The 18,749-nt window shown below is 39.0% G+C and overlaps 1 protein-coding gene across 4 annotated transcripts; it reads left to right on the top strand.

The window, feature by feature from the left end:
- The first annotated feature begins 81 nt into the window (after positions 1-81).
- Positions 82-17,436, top strand: LOC113664166 (histone-lysine N-methyltransferase SETD2). Of its 4 annotated transcripts, none has more exons than XR_016183023.1 (23): positions 82-442; positions 2,379-2,397; positions 3,041-3,129; positions 3,258-3,316; positions 3,796-3,856; positions 3,938-3,989; positions 4,768-4,844; positions 5,049-5,172; positions 6,236-6,313; positions 8,287-8,384; positions 8,559-8,656; positions 9,142-9,224; positions 9,779-9,913; positions 10,641-10,751; positions 11,247-11,750; positions 12,306-12,341; positions 12,640-12,688; positions 12,946-12,970; positions 13,415-14,815; positions 15,339-15,452; positions 15,543-15,749; positions 15,973-16,074; positions 16,446-17,436. XR_016183023.1 is itself a non-coding variant. In XM_089194215.1 (23 exons), exons 1-23 carry the CDS (start codon positions 393-395, stop codon positions 16,587-16,589), a joined length of 3,726 nt encoding a protein of 1,241 aa, XP_089050341.1. In that variant the 5' UTR covers positions 82-392; the 3' UTR covers positions 16,590-17,436. The 4 variants fall into 4 exon arrangements, 2 of the variants coding, with proteins under 2 accessions (XP_089050341.1, XP_089050340.1); XR_016183022.1 differs by having other exon boundaries at positions 9,779-9,964; XM_089194215.1 differs by having other exon boundaries at positions 15,329-15,452.
- The last annotated feature ends 1,313 nt before the right edge of the window (positions 17,437-18,749 follow it).

The raw sequence follows: 18,749 nt of genomic DNA, 5'->3' as shown, positions 1-18,749 counted from the left end.
ATACTGATCAAAGCTGAAAGTCTCCCAAAGTTTACTAGCGGGACAGACCAATTGGAACACGTGGCAGTCCGTCAGTTTCCCGGATGTACCAACACTCGGTCGCTCTACCGCGAGCGTTGGATGCGAAAGGCGATAGATTTGCTGATGTTATTGCATATGTGTAGGCCGTTATTCGTAATGGATTTGAGTGTGGAGTTGCTGTTCCGTTGTAGAAAGGAGAAAAGAATCAAATAATTTAGATATTGTGGAAAATTTGTCGACGCCGAGGAAAAGATCGTGGAGAAAACATTCACTTTGCAGGACCGTCACACTTAGCTTGCATTGTTTGCAAAGCACATTTTATCGCCTTTCATTTCTATTTCGGGGTTGAATTTTAGAAATATTCGCGAGACATGACTACTGAGGAAAGATCGGATAATTCTGGTCATACAGATGACAGTGGGTAAGTAAACGAGTCAGAAAAAATTATCAACGAGAAAGTTTAAGTCTTCTTTGAGTGAAAAATCGCAAAGCTTTTTAACTATTATGGTGTATAGGTTTACATAGAGAGTGTAGTGTAATGGCTCGAGAGCGTGTTTTGGATTCTGTATACACATCTGCGATAAATGAAAATTTAAATCGATCTGTGATTTTTTCAGGTATTAATGTGATGAAATCGTGAGTTATTGTGTAGTTTTATAGCAAGTTTTATTCTGTGGCAGGTTGCAATTTGGGTTGATTTCCCTGAGGGAGTCTACAGTGAAGTCCGCCTTGACCCCGTTTTAAATCCCACGAGTCCTGTCTACTTATTTGCATGTCCTTTCGCGAAAGTGGCTTTAAAGACTACAGATATACTGAATTACTAGTTATTCCCCTTTAAAAAGCTTTAAAATATTTTATGTATGATTTTAAACGGAGAAAATCAATCTTGCAGCTCACTTCGACCGTCGAGACGACAAAGTATAACTAATTGGCGGAGCGGAAGGAAGGAGCTAACCAAAGTTGGCCTTTAAATCTGACCATAGAATTTCCGTACCCTCTGATTTTTAAGCGAACCGTCTGACAAACACGTTTTGAGGTTTATTTTCAACCACACGTGAACAAACAAACAAAGTGTTAATTCGTTTAAACAGAACGAACTTGCGCATCTGCCATCGTTACGTTGCAAAGGAGATTGTGAAATCTTCAGTAGTTGTGGGGGAGGTAGCACTTGGGCAGATTTATTTAATTGAAACTGGATCGGATTGCAAATGCTATGCATTAAAATTTCAATCTGAAACTCAATTTTAATTAATACAACAGTATTTAGTCATGATACACAAACATTTTTATTATCAATTTACTGATCATGTCTGCTGTTGTAAAATGCTGGCAAATCTTCACAAGGGTGGGGGTGGGGGTGGGGGTGGGGATTGTTTTCTCTACAATTCAGAGAAAAATAACATCAGTTTCTCAGAAAATCCTTAAAACATTTTCTGCTTAGCAAGTCTCAGAGGACGAGTATGCTACAAAACCTTGCAATGATATCTCTGCCAGTAATAAGTTAACATGAAATAATAATACTGCCTGTCTTTTGCAATTCTTAAACTGTGGCGTCCTTAAATGTGACACAGATTTTACCCTTGGATGCTGCCATTTTGGGTCTTTCTTAGCAAACTGGCCACCTCACCTAATTACCTTAAATTAAATCAAGTGTCCAAGAGGCTGCATGTAATTTGAGAGTGTTGTGTTCTTGATACACAATTACAAAGCTGTAAGAAAAAGTTCAGAGGAAAAATTTTGATACACCCCAAAAACTAAGGCACGTAGAAGTAAATTGTTTCCCTTGCTTTTGTTTGTTAATTCTTGTTGCAAAATGTTATGGGCTTGGTACATGTGTAAGCTGTTATGTGTAGATACAAATGCATTACTTTGTCATGTCTGCATACAATTGCATTTAGTATGTCATGTCTGGATACAAATGCATCAATTGAGTTTGTCATGTCAGGATGCAAATGCATTAGTTGGTCATGTCTGAATACAAATGCATTGAGTTTGTCTTGCCTGAATACAAATGCATTTAGTTCAGTTGTGTTGTTCTAGAAGGTATGAATACCTTTCCCATATAATTAAAGTTATTAATTCCAGTTTGATCTACTTAACCCTTTAACTTCCAGACTCCCATGAAATTTCTCCTTATAATATCCACACATTATTCAGCAAATGGGTAATGAGAATATTCAAACTTGTCTGGTAGAGGCTGCTATCTTGATCTAGCACCAAATTCTCATAACTAATTTAAAAGGAAATGTGTAGCAGCTAGAGAAGAGATTTAATGATCAGATCTTGGGAGTGAAAGGGTTAAAATGGTGGTGAGATATGTTGGTAACATTTTAAAATGTTTTTTTTTCTTCTTCCAGGTCTGACAGTGATGAAGATGTGAGTATAATTTCTTTTTTGTTTCTGCCTGGTCACTAGTGCTGTGGTAACTTATATAATGAGCTGAATCGTGCATGCCTTTTGATTGGTCCCTACTGATAATTAATTGAAGGAGAGATGCATAAATAACATCATCATTAATTCTACTATAAGAGACAAATAGATTCTATGTTGCCAAGAGTCTGTTTATGAATAGGTCACAGAAAATGTGGAAATGTGGTGATGCACTTGGCTTTTTTTTTTTTTACCACATTTTGACATCATCTCTGATTGGTTACTGATCAGACGCATGGCATCCTGGAATCTATTTGCAAATTGTTAACCTGTCACTTCATCTGGTACGGGAAGCTGTAAATAGTTACAATACGTCTTGAAGTTCATGGGTCTTCCTGAAATTTTTCCACTTTTAACCCCTAAAGTCCCATCAGTGACCAAGACAGTTGACAATATCAATACAATATTAAACAGACAAGTGATGAGAATAAAGAAAAATACCAACTAGGGGATTATACCAAATTCTCCAAACTAAAATCACAAGAACTGTATGGCAGACAGTAAGGAGAACTTTGAATAAGATCTTGAGAGTGAACGGGTCAACATTAAAAGTAGCTGAAAATACCTATGAATACTGTTACTTTCCCAGGTATCTGGGGAGCATGTTATTTCTTCAACGGAAGAATGTCAACCGCCTTACTATGAGCATATTGAAGAGAATGAGTACTTATTTGACAGGTGGGTTTCATGTTTAATTACTGATTGTAGTGTGCAATTATATCATAATGTAAAAGAGTTGAGTTTTCTACCCTTCAAACAACTTGTTACTGTTACCAGGGCAACATGTTTTTCATCTCATGTTTCAGAAAGAAGAAAGTCAACAAGGAAGTGCGCAGAATGCAGTGCGATTGTACCTTAGATTCTGGTAAGTTAATGGCTTTGATGCATAGACTTCACTATATGCTGAATATGGTTATGGGCATTTTACATGAACTTAGCAACCCACTGTCAAGGTCTTCTTAATCACATTTTATGAGATAAGCTGAGCATGACCTGCCCTATACCTTTGTATGATATAAAACAAATAGATTACTTATTTATTTTAAGGTAGGAGCATCAGTGTCACACTCAGCTGTGCCTTGTGTACTACTTTGTCTTGTTCTTACCACATTTCAACATCATCTGTGGTCTCCTGGATCAATGTCAGTGTCTGAACAACTGCACACCTACTCCTCCCTTAATTCAACCACAGTCAACTGATAACAAGTTAGGATTAATGTTGGGTTAGGGGAGGGGTAGGTGCTCAGTTGATCAGATACTGACATTGATTTAATTTTTACTGAACAGATGGATGGAAACATGATTTTTTTGTTGTTGAACATATTGATATATTTTTTTTAACAGATGATCCATTTTCCAATGGTTGTGGCGAGGACTGTCTTAACAGATTGTTGATGATAGAATGGTTGGTATCTTTTAGTCTCTTGTTGGTTAATTTTGCTAAAAGTCTTCCTTCTCATTTTGTCTTTCGTTGATCTCCAAATAGTAACAGCAGGTGTGCTTGCGGAGAGATGTGTAGCAATAAACGTTTTCAACAGGTTAGTGAAACTATCATTACAGCATTAAGATTGATGTTCGTGAAATGGTAAGGGTTAGTTGTTGAGGCAACTGCCTCTTTAACCCTTTCAATCCTTAGAGTGACTGAAGAAGAATTTCTCCTCGCTATATCAGTACATTCTCAAACATTAAGGTTACAAGGAGATAGAAAAATCTCAATGAAAGGATATTGTTTGATATGTTGCCAATTTCTTGAAGCGTTAATTTTGTAAACTGCATTGCAAACAGCTGGGAGAATCGATATTTATATCTAATAGTAATTAAGAGAATTATCCTTTTGTAGAGCTTGGTAGAGTGAAGTTTGTCATCTGTTCATAAGGCAGATTTCATTTTACCTAAGTCTGATTCAGCTTATTTGACCATAAAGGAATTTTGTGGCTGAACTATTTAGATCTGAGTTGTAAAAGATCTTGGCAATACAAACTAGGCTTGTGTGCCTCCTTGAATGTAATTAGTACTAAATAAAGAGTGATTGGTTGCAATTAGCCCAACAAAGCAGCCAACAAAGATAATGGGTATTTTAATCCTTTAACTCCCAAGATCTGATTGGCTACACATTTCGTTCTAAAGTAGTTATGAGAATTTGGTGTTTGATCAGTTTAACAAATTCTACCTGATAAGTATGAGTATTCTCCTTACTAGTTGCTGGATGATATATGGATATTATAGGAAGAAGTTACATCTTAATCACTTCTTATATGCTGTTATCAACCATGAGAGGATTTCAAATTCATGTACATGTACAACACTTTTTTGTAGGGCTGTAAAGTGAAAGTTGAAGTGTTTAAAACAGAGAAGAAAGGCTGGGGATTGAGAACTCTTGAAGATCTGGAATCGTAAGTTTATATTTTACTTATATCTTCAGGAAGGAAATGCCTTATTCATACTTAATTTTGCAGGTCTTTAATTTCGTGTTTTCACCTTCCTTTTTTTTTGGGGGGGGGGGGGGGGACAGAATCACAGAGCAGAGTATAGCAAAAAACCAAAAACAATACTTAATTACTTTTGTCACTCAATTAAAAGTTGTAACTGTTGTTCAGGAATCAGTTTGTTATGGAGTACTGTGGAGAAGTCATGAACTACAAAGATTTCCAGGAAAGAGCAGAGCGTTATGATAGAGAAAACAGAAGACACTACTACTTCATGACATTGAGAGCTGATGAGGTAAGGATTGGAAATCTTAACCTTTTTTTTTTTTTTTTTAAGTAGAGACAATAACAGCACTGCTGTGATGATGTGATGAGTGCTGGTAAATTCTTTGGTCATCTTAAGGCTTTTCAGTAGATCATTATACCCAACAGTAATGACATCTTAGCAAAAGTGAGCAGGATTTTCAAGAAGAGCTGGAGGTCTGTTAAGCTACTTCACATGATTTTGCTCCTTTTGCTGAATGAAATGACAATGATTAGTTTCACTGAAATGACCTGATTATTACTTCAAAGTGCACAAAATGCATTCTCTGAGACCCAAGTTTTAGCATTTTTGTGGAGGGAGGGGTGGAAGGAGGGTTGGTGTACCCCTAGATCCCTTCAAGTGGTTGCACACATGTCAGGAGGTATCCCTTCTCTCCTTAGTCCCTCCTCCTTGCTGCTTTCTGGGATTCTTATCTAAAACTCTGCTTAATTGTTACTCAATTGTCAACTATGTGGACAAAGAATGTATTTAAATGGCATGAACTCCAGTCAGGTTAATGGTTTGATCTCCAGCCTGTTATCATTTTCAAATTCTTTCTCAACTGAGCTACAAGGAACTCCATAGCCAGCCAAGTTGTTAACTAGATTCATATGTGACTTACATCTAGCTTTTAGCCTGAATAAGTGATGTTGAAATCATCCATTGTTGGAAATTAAATTTTGATATATGCTTATTCCTTGAATCAGAGCCCAAGCTCTGATAAGCACCCTCTCCCAAATAGATGTCCATCCCTCAAGCCTTAAGCACCCATCTTAAAAGAAGCACCTCCCCCCCCCTTCTTCCTCACTTTCCTAAATAATAGGGACAAAAGGAAAACCTGTTTCTATTGCCTCGACCAAAGAGCAATCAGTACAGGAGAGTAATAAGCACTCCTCTTAATTCAGTGCCCTCCTTCCAATAAGCGCCCAACTACTTAGCCAAAATATTAAATATTTAATGTAATACAGTACATGTAGGTAGACAAATCATTATAGTATGTACGGTTTTGTTACTTATTGAGTTATAGCTTCTTTCAAATTCCTTCTTTGTTCAGCTAATTGATGCCACCTACAAGGGGAACTTGTCTCGGTTTATCAACCACAGCTGTGATTCAAACTGTGAAACTCAAAAGGTAGTTTAATAAATTGTTTAGTCCATTTTACCATTTTATATCATAACCAATAACACCAGCTTTTCGCATCTTTTTCTAGAAGTAATCTACAGTAGATTGATTGACAGGAAACTGAAAGAAAACACATCTACAGCTGTACTTAAATCCTTTAACCCCTAAGAGTGATTAGCATCTAATTTCGAATTACGGTCAACTCGCCGACGGACCAACTCGCCGACTTATAAAATCGAGTAGAGACGTCGGCGAGTTGGTCGTCAATCCAATACAACTTATTAGAAGTTAAACATACAGAAAAGTAAACGATATTTAGTAAAAAACACTGGTGAACATTGGTGAACATCAGACAGAAGCTTAAACATTGTTGAACATTGGTGAACATCACCAATGACTATAACAGCTTGAGACGCGAACGAGATAAATTGTGCGACAACAACGCCGTAAAGACTCATCTTGTCAATCGCTCAGATTTTTTAAAGAAAACTTGGCTCTCTAGACAAGATCTTTAGTAAAAAGCAATTCTTTCTGTTTGCAACAAAGTTCATAAGGATCTCAAGGCGAATAAAGCGAAGTAAACATCACCAATGACTCTAACTGCTTCAGACGCGAACGAGATAATTATTGTGTGACAACAACACTGTAAAGACTCATCGTGATAATCGGTCAGATTTTTTAAGAAAACTTGGCTTTCTAGACAAGATCTTTAGTAAAAATCAATTCTTTTTGTTTGCAACAAAGTTTAAAGGGATCTCAAGGCGAATAAAGTAAGGTAAACATCGCCAACGACTATATCCGCTTTAGACGCGAACACCGTAAAGACTCATCATGTCAATCGCTCAGATTTTTTAAAGAAAACTTGGCGTTCTAGACAAGATCAGCAGTTCTTTTTATTTGCAACAAAGTTTATAAGGATCTCATGTCAATCGGTCTTATTTATTTAAGTCAAGTCGCTTGCACAGGACGAAATTGCAAGAATCCGTAAACGGAAACGTGGCAGAAACATGTTAAACCGTTCTGGAAACACGACGGATAACCTGTGTTTCCGTTACCGGTTTCGTGACGTTTTCTCGCGTTTCCGTTGCTGCGTATACAACGGAACCGGACCACTATTGTGCATGTTAAACATAACGGAAACATGGAGTTCCATGTTTCCGCCACGTTTCAGAAATACGGAAACATGTGATTTCGTCCTGTGTTGGTAAAAAGTCAACGCACAAACGGTGTTGTTGTCACACAATAATTATCTCGTTCGCGTCTGAAGCGGATATAGTCATTGGCGATGTTTACTTCGCTTTATTCGCCTTGATATCTTTATAAACTTTGTTGCAAATAGAAAGAATTGCTTTTTGCTAAAGATCTAGAAAGCCAAGTTTCTTTAAAAAATCTGAGCGATTGACATGATGAGTCTTTACGGTGTTGTTGTCGCACAATAACTCGTTTGCGTCTTAAGTTGTTATAGTCATTGGTGATGTTCACCAATGTTCAAGCTTCTGTTTGATGTTCACCAATGTTCACCAGTGTTTTTTTTTTTACTAAATATCATTTACTTTTCTGTATGTTTAACTTCTAATAAGTTGTATTGGATTGAGGACCAACTCGCCGACGTCTCTACTCGATTTTATACGTCGGCGAGTTGGTCCGTCGGCGAGTTGGTCCGTCGGCGAGTTGGTCCGTCGGCGAGTTGGTCCGTCGGCGAGTTGGTCCGTCGGCGAGTTGGTCCGTCGGCGAGTTGGTCCGTCGGCGAGTTGACTGGATACCCTAATTTCTCCCCACAATATTACTCCTGAATCAAACCTGTAGGTCTTGAGAATAAAGGAAATGATCAGTAACTGAAGAAGTTCTTGATTGTTGAACAAATTCTCCTTGTCAGCTTCCTAGGAATTGTATAGAGAACAGTATGGAGAGGACATACTGATGTTTGGGTGTAAAGGGTAAAGATAAGAACTGAATGGTTTTTGTTCTTTTACTTCTTGCAGTGGACTGTCCATGGCTTGTTGAGGATTGGATTTTTTACTCAGAGACCCATCCCAGCTGGTGCAGAGCTCACGTTTGATTACAAACTGCAGCGCTATGGGTAGGTGGACAATGTACATGCTACTGTCAAAGCTTCATGTCTGTGGGTGACATTAAACTGAGAGATTTTAAAATGTGAGGAACTGTACAGCAGTCACACAGAAAGAAGATCCCTTTGAACTGGGAAGGAGAAGCTTACCAAAAATTCTTAGATATAATTTTTGTCATTAATCAGGAAAGTTGCTCAGATTTGCCATTGTGAAGCACCAAATTGTCGTGGATTTATCGGAGGAGACAAGCAAACACCTCTGAAGAACACAGTGGAAAGAATAAGTATGCAAAAAGATTTTTAATTACAACCCTGAGAGTGACCAGGATTTACTTTCTCCCTGAGATATCCCCCCTGAGTCACACATTAACCCGTTAACTCCCAGAAGTATTGAACATATAACTTCTCCCTTTAATATTCATACACTATCCAATAAACCAATAATGAGAATACTCAAACTTCTCAGGTTTAAGTTTTTATCTCAATCTAACATCAAATTCTTTTAACTAAATTACTAGGAAATGTGTAGCAGCTAGAGGGGAGAATTAACAATCAGATCTTGGGGGTTGAATGGTTAAGGTCATTAGAATGAATAAAATGATTACCTGTTTAAGAAGCTCTTGATTATTAAACAAATTCTCCTTGTCAGCACCTTACAAAATGTATAGAGAACAGTACAGAGAATCTGCATACTGATACTAGACTGTAGAGGTATAAGGTCACACAATCTAGGTGTAATTCATGCTTTTCTTTTCTTTCTCCATGTAAGCAACCCCACCTATCACAAGCTCACCAAGGAGGAGACGTAAAAAGCAAACGAGGAATTTGTCAAATGAATTTGATGATATGACGGTGAGATGAAGAACAAATTATAATGATTTGTACTTTTGTTGCAATGTAACAATGAAGCTGTTGTATAGTCTATCACTCTGAGCGTGGTGGTTTAACAGGTAGACAAGGCTATCCAGCAGGGTTCAGTTGTAAAATGCTATCCAATTTACTGTGCCATCCACTGGATAAAGACTTCTTCAGTGGATAGTGTTATGCACTCTCCCAACAACCATGGCCTGTTCTTTAGCTTGTCCCTGATGAGATTGCTCATTTGCATGTATGTTTTCTGTGGTAGGATACAGAGTTTTATTAGTAAATATCCACTTGGAAGTGAAGGGGAATTCCCTTTGACTCAAAAATGTGTCACAACTTTTCTCAAATTTGAGTTAGTTTTGGTAAACATCGTTTAACGCAATGATTGATGAAATTCAATATTATTTCACCTACCAGACTGCAAGTTGATGTCTATGATGTGAATTTGCAACTGAACTTTGAGGCACTTTTTTTGTTTCACAAAGCTGTTATTACAATAAATTTTTTCACCAAAAGACATTATTCTCTAATTTTGTTTTAAGTTGGAAGATGAGGTTGAGAAACTTCTAGGTGATCACAGAGGGTTGGTACACAGTGACCAGGCATTGAGGCTGTCCAGATTGATGGTGCGGGCAGAGACTATGGAACAGAGGATAATGCTTCTGAAAATCCTTCAGGTATTTGATAACCAGTTCCATGTGTGTCTTGGACAATCCCTCTCAAAGAAGGCTGGCAGAATTAAATCTTGCTGAAAACAAGTGCTTTTATTCAAATAAAAAACTTGATATAGAGTAGCATGTGTCAATTTTTATTCTTTGTGTATGGACTCACTCAAAATATCCATGTATGGATTAAATAAAAGTTTGTATAAACAGGCAAAGTTAGGAAATCTCCCAATTCAAACTCTGCTGCTAGAACAGAAGATCCCAACAATGACCATGGGATGGAAGGAGGGGGAAGAATGAGGATGGTTGTTGGTTTGAAAGGGGAGTCCTTCTCTTTCATATACTGCTGTTTTGAGAAAAGTTGTTGGAAAAAGCATTTAAGAGTACAAGACAAGCACAAAAAGTATTGTGGGTAGTTTCCAGGTCACTGTCGCTAGACCTCAGGACTTTACAGTAGCAAATCTGAGAAAGCATCCCTGTAAGGAAGAGGCATGGTGGGTATGATGAATGTATTTATTTTTTTGACTTATTAAAATTCATTAATCACCAAACCCCAGATGACCAACAAGTTTGTTTGTGTAATTTTTCCTTTTTCCAACAACCTTTCTTGAAAACAGCTATATACAGATGAAGAGTTACAGTCATAACATTCTGTAGCATATAAATGTGGTTTTTAATTGCTTAAAATGTGCTCTTTGTCTACAAGTTTGTTTGATTGTTTTTTGTGATGTTTTTATAGCACACCACAGACCAGTCATGTTTAAAAGGGTTCCTCAGGTATCAGGGGCTTTCTCTACTTTGGAGCTGGATGGTGGACGGTGGAGGAAAGAAAATGAAACTTCAGTTAGAGGTGATGGTCAATGTGTACTCTCTCCTAGCAGAGTTATATAGTAGCTCAGGAGAATTACAGGAATGATCATTGCGGAGAATGTTCAACAAGAAAGTAAATTTGCTACAGCAGTGTAGCAAGAATTGTATGCATGTTAAGGATTTGTTAGTTTTTCAACTATCAACATGCACAATGTACATGTACAATGATGTTTGGTTTGTCGGAAATTTTGAAGAGAGACTGAAGGGGGAAGGCACAAGGGCAAAATTGTGGAATGGTATTCCTGAAGAGTATTTATGGAGTTAGGGTTTTTTGCCAGTGATTATATATTTATCTCATAAATAGTGTTATACAATATGAACTGTTTTGCCGATGTTTTTTGTATACATTTTTTGTTGAGAGCTATCAGTTTATCAGTTTACACTGTTCTATGCACCCTCAATAACTAGAGTTCAACATTATCATTATTATACAAGCAAGAAATTAACTGTTATCTTCAAATATTGTGATTTCTAGTTGCTAGAGACATTGAAATGCCTTCCTATAGCAACAAAGAACCAACTTGAAGATAGCAAGGTAATAAAGGTGGTGAGAAAATGGGCGTCGTCATTCTGTCCGACTGTCGAAGCGGGGTCCAGTAGTGGACAGGAGTCACATGGTAACAGTCCGGCAGATTCAGAATGTACGGCAGGAACAGAAGATAATGATGACGAAAACCAGCAATTACCAAAATCCATTGATGGAGATAAGAAAGCTATTGGTAGCCTTGTGCTATTTGAACGGCAAAGCTCTATCAAGGACCAATCAGATGATGAATCTTTGGATGCAGAAGTGGCCAGTTTTATTGTCGACAAGACTGTAGATAGCAGGACTATAAAGAACAAACTGCTGCCAGAGAACTTTGAGAAATCCCCTGATGACCTTTCAGAGGACGACCTCAGATCTGAGGACGAGCGATTGCCTGAAAGCGGCATCGGACTAAAGGCGAATGAGCTGTTGAAGTCATGGAGTTCACTGAAGGTGATGCCATTTTGCCAACCAGATACTTGTCAGAACAAGATATGTTTATGTGTAATAGTTTGTTGAGGGAGGGGAGGCGGGGTGATTTTAATTCCATTTAAGTGGAGTCTTTGGCTTCATTTCCTAAGTAACAACTTTCTTTGTCTCTCATTTAACACATCTAAATTAACAACAACCAGATACTCGAGGGAAAAAGGATATCTTAAAGCACGATAGCCCATTAAGGTTTCGTGTCTGTAGCCTAAAAGGGTAAGCGAGAGCAAATTGGAACATTCATAGAAATTTGTACAAGGATACGAAGACAGGGAAAAGGAAACCGAGAGAGTTTTCAAACACAAAGCTTATTCAAGTACGGGTACCCTGTTGATTTTCTACTCTGTTTTGCGTTTTACCATAAAGGTTATACGTTTTTAAAACACCGTGAGTTACAAGCTGGTGTGGTTGTTTGTAAATCGTTCGAACTCGACTCAACAAACTAGAGCTTTACCTCAGACCCTTGAACCAGAGTCTAACGCGTTAAAACTGGGGCATTTTTTGCCTTGTTTTTGTTTGTAGGAAGTTTACCGAATACCGAAGAAAATTGCAACTCCAGTAAGTATTCTTAAAGTGACACTCGAAACAGTGGGCATTTTTCCTCTCTGTGTTTTATTTATTTATTTATTTTGTAGTTTGTCTTCGCTTTACCTTTTTTTTTTAAGCCGATCGTTGATGCAAAAGGAGAGGGTGAAACTCTCTTGCTGAAAAAAAGGGTGTATTCTTAGTTAGCCAGAGTGTTGGTATCAAATTCCATTTTGCTGCTTTTAACTTTTGCAATTTAGTAGATGGTCTTAAATGTTGTTGTTGTTTGTTTGACATTCAATTGCATGATCGTCTGATTCTCTTTGTTCAGGCCAAGCAAGACCGTGTTGCTGAGTTGTTAGTCGCAGCTAGCCCAGCAGGTAGGTAAACTCTGTTTTACATGATCTTGTTTATTGCGTGATTGATCAGTTTTTTGACCATGGAACCCTGATATAGTTACGCATTTTCATCAGAGAGTGGATTTTGTGTAAACCATGTGTGCGACAAAGTTTTTTTCAGATTTCATTTGTTGTTTCACGGGGGCGGGACAAAGAAAGAACTTAACTTCCCTTGAGGATCATCATAATTTGGAAAAACTGATTGTTAAAAAGTGATTAATTTGATGTTTTTTTTATAGGAAGTGGTGACGGTGATCATGCAAGGTGAGACAACAAATTTAATAAGAGAACATATATCACTGAAAAGAACAGGTTTGAAGAATTTCTACGTTGAGAAGATGAATTTTTATATCGTCTGGGAAAGTAAGGGTTACCATTCCTAGAGCGCTTTTCGATCGAGTGCCTCAAAACAAAATCAAAGTGATTATTATGGAAAGAAGAAAGGAAAATACCCTGAAGAGCCAATGAAAACTCAGAGTAAAAACAAGCAAACCGCCCAAAGGGCAGGAAAATGCGGGCGACCAAGTCGTGATTGATTGTAGTTTTGCATCTGATTGGTCGAGAGAGTGACGCGAGTTTTTCGGACTAATCATAGAGCAGAGTAGAGAAAAACCAGCACAATCCCATATTACTTTGGAGACTCAATTAAAAGTTACTCTGTTAATGGTCTTTGAATCTCTGATCTGATCTATGATTGTATTTCTGTAGGACTCCCATTGAGAACATCGGTTCTCCAGGAAAATTAGATGCCATCATGAAGAGTTTACAGGACTCTCCCAAACCCCTCTATCCATCTGAATCCAGAACTCCGCCTGTTTCTCAGGGATTCTCTACCTGTAGTGAAGACACTGAGATGCCGCAAGACTCTTCGAGTGCTACCCCTCCGTCAAAAACTGGTGACTTCAGTGCTTTGGAATTCGGAGAAGACGTGGATACCCAAGCGGATTCAACTCCTGATAAAGGAGAAGGAACTCATTCAAGTTCACGGGTGTCGGATTCTGTTGAAGTTACTCAGAAGCAAGATTCGAAATCACAGAACATGATGCAGACATTCGGTTATCAACAGCGCATGAGCGTCAGTGTGGAGCATGGGATGGGCTCTTTCCAACATAAACCCGGCCGCAGCAAAAAGAAAAAGAAAAAATGGAATCAATTGCAGAACTTTTTTCAGCAACAGGGAAGAAATCCTCAAGGATTGGTAGATAAAAACGCTGGGAACTTTAACGTGAATCCTCAAACAAACTTAAGACCTCAGCAAGGTGCGGCGACGCAGTGGAGAGGTCAGTCGCAAAATCCCCCTGCGACTTTCCAAATGGGAAACCAATTCTTCTGCAGCAGCGGACCAGCAGTTGGACAAGATCAAGGACCACGGCCACAAAGTATAGTTTCTGGAAGTTTTGTGGGAAATTTCTCTCAACAACCTCCACCACTACCAAACTTTAATGTACCTCCTCCTAATATGTCACCTATGGAATTTTTTCGCAAAGTTCCACCACCTAATATCCGTCCGCAGACTCATCCAATGATTCCTCAGCAGCTACAGCCAAATCCGCTTATACCGCCCCCTCAGCAAGTACCTCCTCCACCCCTTCAGAGTAGTCAATCGCAGTTCTTTCCACCCAGTCAACCTACCCCCTCTTACACTCGGCTTCCTCCTCCGCCACCTTTTCAAGCCAATGTTACGACTCCACCAACAACACAGTTTTCACACTCCAACCCTAACCCTATTCAACAGCAATTTCCTCAAAGCATCCAGGCTGCTTTTCCACCACAGCAGAATCAGTTTCAATTTAATACACCCCCTCCAAACCTCAACATCGCGGCCGCTCAACAGGGGAATTCAGCTGGAAATATACCAGGGCCTCTGCAACAGGTGACTGGTCCAACAGAAAGTGTACCACAACCCGAGTTGGGGTCGCTCTCTGTTCAAACTGGAGCTGTGACGACGTCGATGTCAGATGCCTTTGAATGCAGAGAGGGCTTTCCTTCAGATTCAGAACCGTGCACGCCATCACCTGTGAAACACAAACTACCGGGGCATCTCCCTCCACATTGGAAATCAGCCACCGATAGCCAAGGAAAAGTTTACTACTATCATGCCCTAACAAGGTGAGGAATCGTACTTGTTTGTTAGAAATGTGACTTTATTATTGCTCAATGCCCACTGTGAGTCCTTGGTAAATGATGAACTGTTGTGTATCTGGGTTTTTTGTCATACGATAACTGTGACGAGTTAGTTACTTCTAGGTCTTGGAAGTGTTAATCATCTATCGGAAACTGATTGTGTTGTTTTCTTCAGCAAGTAACATCGCTAGAGCCGTTTGATTTTCATGAGAGAGTTAAAAGTGTGTCCCGGGCCCTTGGTCAGTGGCCTTGCTCCAGATGTCTTCTTCCATGTATTGTTTTCTTATATTTTCTTTTTCGACCATAATTTTATTCCTGGCGACTATCGCCCAACAGCGTCTACTAAAAAAAATTGAACTTGTCCATTAGAGAATTTCCTACGAAATTCCAATTTATGAAGCTTTTACCAACGCAATGAGAGTGGGTTTATGTTGTTTCCCCTTCCCCCCCCCCCCCTAACTCAGTGATCCTCATATTTAACTTTCTTTCTTTTCGTAGGAAAACCCAGTGGGATGTTCCAAGCTGGGACAGCAGCCCTTCATCAGAGGAAGAACACCCTTATGTTGTCCCAGAACCTGATCATACAAGTATTTCTGCTCACAGCTACGTTGATATGGACGAGGTAAGGCAAACCAGCAACTTGATTGGGGCAACTACTTCCTTGTCCACTCAGAATGAAATCTGAAGTCAACTCTTCTTGTTATTCCTCCAGGATTCACCACCAAAACCCAAAATAAAGAAATTAGCAAAGGCTCCTACAACACCTCCGGAGACCCCCCCTGAAAGCCCGACGCTTACTTATACCACAGCTCCAGCAGATACCACTGCACATAGGAGGGGGGATCACTTGCTGCGAGATGGTACCTCAAGCAGCTCCTCGTCACACCAGAGCAAGAACAGAGAGCTTTTTAGAATGAAGGTCAGTTGAGTCCGTCTCAGTGGTGACGTTATCTTCCTAGAGCCTGTGAGGCCAGTGTTATGCCATGGCCTCTTTCTCAACATGTCACGCAATTTTTATCGGTTTCAGAACCATATTATTCCTGTTGTTTTGCTCACTCAGGTAAATTCTAGCATTGTTTCGGATGTACTGTATATCTGTTTACTAACTGGTGTATTTTCGTTTTCAATATTTCTCTCCGCAGCTTTCTAATGTGGTCGTTAACTGCCTAAATCCTTTCTTCAAAGTTGACTGTAAATCAGGCAGGATCCTGAATACTGACGATTTCAAGTATTTGGCAAGGAAGGTTTGTGTTTCTCTCGCTGAACCTTTTAATTCTTAATTTATTTTGTTGAAAGCAAGTCAGCGTTACTTGAGTCGGTGGTATTTACAAAGTGAATTAGATCCAATTTTGCAAGTCTGTGGATGAAACTCTGGTTTATAGCGTCCAAATGAAAAATACTTAAAATTGTTGCTCGCATGGTAATGTTTTAATTTGCTCAACAAGGTGGTTCTATCAGTCGCCGCGAACAGAGTATTAAAGGGGGGGGGGGGGGCTACAAAAAAGGGGGGAATCGCTCGAATACTACAGAGCCTTAGGGGGGGTCAGATAAATTTTATTTCAAGTGTCTTCTTTCTGAAATTAACTATGCTGAGGAACGTTCTTTTCTTCCGCAGTTAACGCACGGAATCCTGAATAAGGAGATGAGCCACTTAAAAGAAGATGACTCATTGCAGTGCAATGACTCTGTCAAAATCAAAACAAAAGAGTACATTAAGAACTATATGAAAAAGTTTGGAGCTGAATATAAGAGATCCTAGTTAGTAAAAGACCTTAGTTTTACTTTGTACATATTATTCTTAGCCGAGGAAACAGTCTTAAAAAATGTTTCTAATATTAGTTAGGGTGTTAGTTTTAGCAAGCTTTGTAAGAGCGCTTTTCAATTGAATGTTGCCAATGCAAGATCAAAGAATTGGCCTTGTAATCTCAACGAACGATGAGAACAAACTGAAATTTCTGAAAGGAGCCAGTGGGATCTCAAAGTAAAACAACCAATCAGAGGAAAGCGCGGGAAAACGTACGTTGCCAAGTCGCGAGTGGTGTTTAGCCTTGGATCTGATTGGTGGAGAGGATGGTGCGAGTTTTCTTGACCAATCGCAGAGGGTATTTAAGCAAAGGAAAGGTAGTCTAGATTTTATACGTTGGACACTCAATTGGATTTTGCTCTTATCTTTTAGTTTGATATAGATTAGTTCAAGATAGTCTTAGCTAGTATTTAGGCGTTACTAACATTTCAAATTTCGGAGAAAAATTGTAAATACAAAGTTTTTGTCGTTTCTGTTATTTCATTTATTAGGATGTGAAATAATTTATCTTCTTAAATGCATCCATGTAAAATACCTCATTCGTTTGTTCGGACAGTTTTCTGCCGGTTGCTATCTCTGTGCACTTGTGAATGTATTACGTTTGTTTTTGATGTCGGTGCCGTGCGTTTTTCCTTGAAAGATAACGCTAACTTTGGGGATAAGGAGAGACTCCTTTACTAGTTTGTAAATTATTTCGCACGACTCTATCTTTACCTTTTAAAGTTCTGCTGTCACTGTGTTTGTCTGTCACTTTGCTGTTTGACCATTCAAATGAAAGCTACGGAGAAGCCCTTTCATGTGGGACTGTTTATTCTGCTGTCAAAGAGTTGTAGTACAGTCGTTGTAAACCTTGTTTTATTCTCCAACGTGTTTCTTCTAGTTGTCGTAGACTTCTCCAGGGATTTTTATTTGTAAACACTACACGCCAGTATTTATAAGCCATGGTTAGCGGCCATGCGTGGGTCAAACACTGTAAAGGCCTAGCCGGATTTACGAACAGGAACTGGAGAAGTTGTATAAAAGTTTTAAGGGAAGGTGACGTAAAGATTTAAAACCGTGGCTCCTAAACCTTTTTCTCACTTTCAGCTTAAAACGTTCTTCACGTAATAAGTGCCAACTATCACTTATAAATACGGGCCTTTAATGTTCATCAGTAAAACTCCCTGAAGAAGGCTACGACAGTTAGACGAAGCGCTTCGCAGAGTGCTGCTCGCTGGTTTGTTTGAAAAGTAAAAAAGCTTAAAAATAGTACCACGCACGACCTAGTAATGAAATTGTTAGATAATCCAACCTGATAAAAGCCCGAAGACAAAATGTTCCGCAGGTAACATGTTGCCATCCTATGTACAGTCGCCCTCTACCCTCCAAAAGAAAATCGGGAAGGGGCCACTTCCAGATTATTTTTTTGGAGGGTAGGGGGCGGCAGTTCACTGGCTTTATGCCACAGCTTCCTGACTATAGAGCGCCATTACTGTTTCCCTACAGCGTGACATTCGGCGAGTCTCGTCCGTGACATAAAAAACTGCGTTGATGCACATACATAAGAGCAAAATAAAACATTTCTAAAGATGGAAGAGATCCAAGTTGCGAAGTTTTTATCACAAGCACAATCCAAAATTAGGTCCCAAAATATTGATTAAAACCGCAAACCGTTAACATTTCGTTCTGAATCCAAAATGCGTAGAAAGATAATCTTTAAATCCGCCCATCCGTTTTCTTATTCATCCCTCTCGTTCCAGCCTTCCAAGACTCAAAGAGCACTGAGCACTCGCTTGCCAAAATTACGCCTGCTCTGCAGGCTATCATTCCAAGAGTGACCTTTCAAATGAAAGCTACCCAGCAATATTTTCATGAGGCTCTCTTTATCACGCTTCACTTGAGGTCTTTTAAAATTTAACTCTGACTTGTGACTTAAACCATTCAAATGATTGCTGATATGGTGCCACACACTTTGTGATGTACCGCGTGATTTTAACTCAAGTTTTTCAGGTGCCCAAGTGTTTCACCAATGCCTTTGAAAGGGAACTCAAGTGAACCTTTATTTTACGTGACGTTGTTTTTCACAGAGAAGTTTCGAGCATTCGTCATTCTCTCTGACGAAGGGCTAACGCTCGA

The sequence above is a fragment of the Pocillopora damicornis genome, chromosome 14 (genome assembly GCF_964200805.1).
Source record: "Pocillopora damicornis chromosome 14, jaPocDami1.2, whole genome shotgun sequence".
NCBI classification, from domain to species: domain Eukaryota; kingdom Metazoa; phylum Cnidaria; class Anthozoa; order Scleractinia; family Pocilloporidae; genus Pocillopora; species Pocillopora damicornis.
The sequence above is the reverse complement of the archived record's forward strand: the minus strand, read 5'-3'. Positions and strand labels throughout refer to the sequence as shown.